Genomic DNA, 5,785 nt, shown 5'->3' on the forward strand with positions numbered 1-5,785 from the left:
GATAAGCTAGTGTTAGCATCAGAGAGGTTAGCGACTAACATGGATAAGCTGGTGTTAGCATCAGAGAGGCTAGTGACTAGCATGGATAAGCTGGTGTTAGCATTGGAGAGGCTAGTGACTAGCATGGATAAGCTAGTGTTAGCATCAGAGAGGTTAGCGACTAACATGGATAAGCTGGTGTTAGCATCAGAGAGGCTAGTGACTAGCATGGATAAGCTAGTGTTAGCATCAGAGAGGTTAGCGACTAACATGGATAAGCTGGTGTTAGCATCAGAGAGGCTAGTGACTAGCATGGATAAGCTGGTGTTAGCATCAGAGAGGTTAGCGTCTAACATGGATAAGCTGGTGTTAGCATCAGAGAGGCTAGAAACTAGCATTAAACTGGTGTTAGCATTGAAGAGGCTAGCAGCTTGCATGGATAAGCTGGTGTTAGCATTAGAGATGCTAGGGACTAGCATTTATAAGTTGGTGTTAGCATCAGAGAGGCTAATGACAGGGACAGCGCCAACCACTGGTTGAGCAATAGTCTTAAGTTTGTCCCTCATACCGTGCCGTACTCCTGCACCTGTTGCCCTGCCTGCTGCAGGTCTTTAGGCTCCAGGTTTCCTCTGCTGGAGACTCTACAGCTTCATCAGTTACTGATTAAAAAGTAAAAACGGTGTAAATGGAGGCGCCGTGTTCTCGGCTCGTTAAATGCCAGCTGTCCGTTAGAGGAGCGGGTGTTCCCGTCCACGCCCGARCCAAACGGCTGCGTTGTTCTCCCTCCGCCCTGAATTATTAAACACACACAAATTGAGTTTAGCAGGATGCATGTCCCCCTAAAGGTCAGGAGGTCCATTAAGAGCAGAGCCCCGCCCGTTGATCCCGCTGTCGCTGATAATCTTTAACTAGACTCCAGACTCTCATTATTRCAAACATTACTCAAAATTTGACCTTAGATTAAGAGATTTCTAACGTCTTCCTGTTGATTGAAAGTCTATTAGCAAAGAGCGGCGCTGCTTCAGTGGGAGTGAAGTCTTCTGAGAATCCTTCTTGTCCCAAAAAAACCAAAACCCATCAGATTTTATCTCTGCTGTTTTAGAGACCAACTGTTACTGCGACGTCTTTAAACAGCTTCTGATTGACTTCAGGTTTTCTTGTTTCCTCTCAGGTTCTCTACCAGCAGTTCAAGTTCTTCCTCAACCTGTACTTCCTGGTGGTGGCCTGCTCCCAGTTCGTCCCGTCGCTGAAGATCGGATACCTGTACACGTACTGGGCCCCTCTGGTACTGCAGTGTTTACTGTGACCTGCCTCACTCAGGCTTTAAATTAATTTTAGAAACTAAACTAAACTCTGGTGTCTCAGGGTTTTGTTTTGGCCGTCACCATGGYGAGGGAGGCCGTGGACGAAGTGAGACGCCATCAGCGGGACAAAGAGATGAACTCTCAGCTCTACAGCAAACTCACAGTCCGAGGTGAGACAGACATGTCCTCTCTGTGTCCCTCTCTTAAATCTGTGACTTTTCAAAATAAGAGCGTATTTTTATTCTTCTATTCGTCGTAGAGCAGCGCTTGTTTATGTTTAACTTGATCATGTTGGAAAAGAAAAAAATCAAAAAAAGTTTTTTTATTTGATCATTTTTCTTTTTACCTTTTTGTTTTTCTGCAGGTAAAATTCAAGTGAAAAGTTCAGATATCCAGGTTGGAGATCTGATTATTGTTGAAAAGGTAATTTTGTTTCTGAGTTTAAAGATTTGAAGTTGTTTGTTTGTATTCTGCTGTTTTATTTAAAATGTCTGTGACATACAAAAAGTCAAAGAAAACAACCTTATATTTAAGAAAGTTGGAATAATACACACATTTTTACCCATTTTGTCCCATAACTGGCATATTTTCTTTTGAAGTTGGCTCAGCCAAAGTGAAACAGGAAGTGACATCATAGGGGAACTCTTTAACAAAGAAAACTCTGGTCTTTGTTTATTGAAACAATATTATTTGATCTCTTCTTCATCTCTCTGATAGAGACTCAAATTAATCTACAGAAACATCAGATTCTTCTCTACAGGCTGTGTTAGCTGTTAGCACTGCTCTGTTCACATGTAAACATTCYCCTGTGACATCACTTCCTGTTACTTTACATTCAAATATCTCAACAACTGTTCATCTCAGCAACATGAAATTTATTTTGCAATATTTGATCAGTGTCCTCTTTCTAAAAATGCATTAATTTGTGTAACAAAAATTTGACGACACAGACCCTTTAAGGCTCATGAAAGCCCGCTCTCTGTTTCTGTAGAACCAGAGGATTCCTGCAGACATGGTCTTCCTGAGGACGTCTGAGAAAACCGGTGAGGAACTGAGCAGCTGCATCTGGACTTGGACAGATTAAATCTGGACTTGGACAGATTAAATCTGGACTTGGACAGATTAAATCTGGACTTGGACAGATTAAATCTGGACTTGGACAGATTAAATCCTGCCATCCGACCCGTTTCTCCCGCTCTTTAACGAGGAGCCGCTCAGAGGTCGAGGCGTCCAGAATGTGGACAGAGACGTGGCCGTCTTTGTGTCCAACAGYTTCCTCTGGTTCTCCGCCTGCAGCGCTGATGTTTTCAATCAAACGATTCCTCGAATAATTCTAGTAATCTGATGACTAAAAATGCCTCGAAGCTTCATAAACAACAGGTCCTGTTAAAATCAGCTCACTTTTTCTGGCAGGAATGTTATTTGTGTTACACGACGCTACAACGTTAGCGCTTCTGCTAGCGGTTACGCTGTTGACTCGTGTATGCTAAGTGCTGTTTTTAGCAATGGAAGGAGATGAAGACTCCTGAAACGAGGCGCTCAGAAAACTGCAGAAATTGTGAAAAGTGTGTGATAATTTAAAAGTAGAGCGATGCTCTGCACGTCCTCGACGTTTCTGCGCCGGAACAAAAACCGCTGATGCATCAGCTGTCCGGAGTTAACAACAGGTATCGTTCACATTCCCTTTCTGACTGATCAGAGAGACCACCTGCAGGTGTAGATTACTCCTTCACAGCTGTGTTTGTCATAAAATAAGCTTAAGTAACGACTGCAGAAGATGGGAATTTTTTAATCTGATTAATAGAATAATGGAGAGATTAATGGATTACTAAAAATTTTAGTAATCGATTAATTTCTCTAATAAAGCTGCAGCTAACGATTATTTTAGTCTTAAATAATGTTTAGCTGCAGCCCTACACTTTACCCTCGCAGAGAGTTTGAGGTCGTCCTCTCCACTTCCTGTCAGTCGGCGTCATCCATCAGCTGATTTATCCGCAGGCTGCTGGAAATAAAAATAATATCTTATTTTCACCATTTAAATATTCCTGCAGATGTTTAGACCAGAGCTTCTCAAACGGTGGTTCGCAGTCCAGATCTGGACCCAAATTACAGGGTGTTCACAAGTCCTTAAAAAGTCTTAAAGTCTTAAATTCACAAATCTAAAATTAAGATTGTTATGGCAATATTTATTTAACAAAGACAGAAATACGTGGATTGTGAGGTCCTTTTCGATAAAAGTATTAGTTCCATTACAAAGACCTTAAACAGTTTTAAATTTGTTAAAAAATGTGCAAGTTGGTCTCAAATTTTTTACTCAAAGATCTTAAGTTTTGTCGGGCAGGARCGATTAAAGTTCTTCGTGTCGCTCGGCCGTCTCTGCAGAACCATCGCTTGTATTTTTAGTCTTAAATTTCATTCAAGATGGTATTAAAAAGTGTTAAAAAGTCTTAAATTTGACTTGCTAAAACCTGCAGATGCCCTGAATTAGTCGTTAGTTTGAGAATCTGTAAAACTTCTTTTGTTGTTATTTATTATCCGTCCACTTMAGGAGATATTTTACTAACAAACAAGTAAAAACACGATGCTCTTCRGCGTTTGAGGATAAAAATGTTTGTTTTTAATCTGTTCTTCAGGCTCGTGCTTCATCAGGACGGATCAGCTGGACGGAGAAACGGACTGGAAGCTGAAAGTAGCCGTCGGCTGCACACAGAGGCTGCCGGCGGTCGGGGTACGCAGACTTTAACCAGGCTTCCTGCAGATCCTTAAAAGRCTTTAAATTCATCGATCCAAAAATAAGACTTTAATTAGCCTTAAAAGGTCTTAAATCAATCTTTCAGAAGTCTTAAAAATGTTAACACATTGTACGTACGATGACTGTAATTCATATCAAATATTAAAATAATTGGTAAAACTTATTTATTTTTCAAAAATTCCCATTCAGATGTTCCCCTTTGACATCACTTCCTGTTATTTCACAGGCAAATATCTCATCTGTACATCTGAGCAATGTGACTTTTGTTTTATAATATGTTGTCTTTCCAATAATGTGTTCATATTTCTTACAAACATTTTACATCACAGGCACTTTAAGGTTTCATCTACAGCAAGCTGGGGTTCAGACCCCACTTTGGGTCATAAAACTACAAATTTTGGGTCATTAGAGAAGTTCCAGGAATTAAATTAAGTTTAAAACTGACAGCTAAGAATGTTTCTGCTATAGTTAGATTTGGATAAAACAATTGATCTATTAGCAATATTTGAATAATTCAACCAAAAAATACTTTGATTCATGAGTTTCTGCCACCGTTTTAATTTTTTTTGTCATTTGTGTTTATTGTGAAACTGGTCTTAAGTTTAATTAGTCATTAAAAAGTGTTAAACTGCAGGAGCTCTGTTAGCTTTAACCATSAGGATCTGAACCTGCAGAGACAGGAACAGCTGGACTCGTCAGGATCCAGCTGTTCAGCTGGTTAAACAGCTGTTTTCTCGTCTCAGGACCTGTTCTCCATCAGCGCCTACGTCTACGCCCAGAGGCCTCAGCTGGACATCCACAGCTTCGAGGGAAACTTCACGCGGGTACTGCTGCTTGTTGACACCTTGTTTACCTGTAAACAAAGCCGAGGCAGGTGCTGTGAGTCCACCTGGGCTCTGCACCTTCTCACAGCTCGTGGCTCGGTGATTTCTTCTTTTCTTCTTTATTAACGGCAGATTAGCGCAGCCCCCACAGAGAGGAGAGCTGCGGTACAAAGGGGGGCTTTGTGGTCCGTCCTCACTCTTGGCCACACACCAGGCTTAGTGAGCGAGCACTTCCTGCGCTCATTCATCCTCCGCAGCCTTCCTCTGCAGAGCGTGTGCTTTTAGGAGGAAAAAAAMCCAACAGTTCCCACAGATCTGCAGCGAGTGGATGCACCTTCTCCCTCCTGTAAGACCACCTGACTGCTGCCTTTCAGAGMGGCCAGTTATTTTTCATGCAGCTCTTCCCACGTTCGCCTGGATTGACAGGATGTGGTTGCTTAGGTATCATAATTATGATATCAGGCCGGCAGCTCCAGCTGAAACCAGAGCCTGGYCTCCCAGCTCCTGACTCCAGACATTTGTCCTTATTTAAGAGACGGGGCTGAAATCAGAGGCTCTCCTGGGGACGCTTTATCTCTTAAAATCTCCTTTACGTTTTGCTCTCAGCTCTGTTTTTAAAAAGACTCTCTATCTTCGTGCCAAATCTTCTGAGAGTTTTGATAAAAGCTTGACTGTATTTCCTCTGTGAGCTTGGCTCAGCTCGGCTCTGTGGGATAAAACCTGWGCCAACAGGAACTGAAACTGAACGCATTGGTTTGAAAATAAATTTTACTAAATCGAAACTGAATTTAAAGTTTTGTATCTGAATTAATTTGCTTTGAAACTGTATTTTGGTTTATTAAAAATTCAGTTTGACTACTTTCACTTGACTGCAGTGATTAATTTGACCTATATGTAGAAAATGTTTCATTTACATGACATCATGG

At 41.4% G+C, this 5,785-nt stretch overlaps 1 protein-coding gene across 1 annotated transcript in view; it reads left to right on the forward strand.

Moving 5' to 3' along the window:
• Positions 1 to 5,785, forward strand: part of atp9b (ATPase phospholipid transporting 9B) — a gene marked incomplete in the record, with an annotated part of 35,739 nt that overhangs the window by 2,104 nt on the left and 27,850 nt on the right. Inside the window, 6 exon segments of the mRNA XM_014024805.1 lie at positions 1,151 to 1,264; positions 1,345 to 1,453; positions 1,648 to 1,706; positions 2,275 to 2,326; positions 3,917 to 4,011; positions 4,779 to 4,859. Coding sequence (XP_013880259.1) covers positions 1,151 to 1,264; positions 1,345 to 1,453; positions 1,648 to 1,706; positions 2,275 to 2,326; positions 3,917 to 4,011; positions 4,779 to 4,859 — 510 coding nt within the window.

Source organism: Austrofundulus limnaeus, unplaced genomic scaffold, assembly GCF_001266775.1.
Source record: "Austrofundulus limnaeus strain Quisiro unplaced genomic scaffold, Austrofundulus_limnaeus-1.0 Scaffold440, whole genome shotgun sequence".
NCBI lineage: Eukaryota > Metazoa > Chordata > Actinopteri > Cyprinodontiformes > Rivulidae > Austrofundulus > Austrofundulus limnaeus.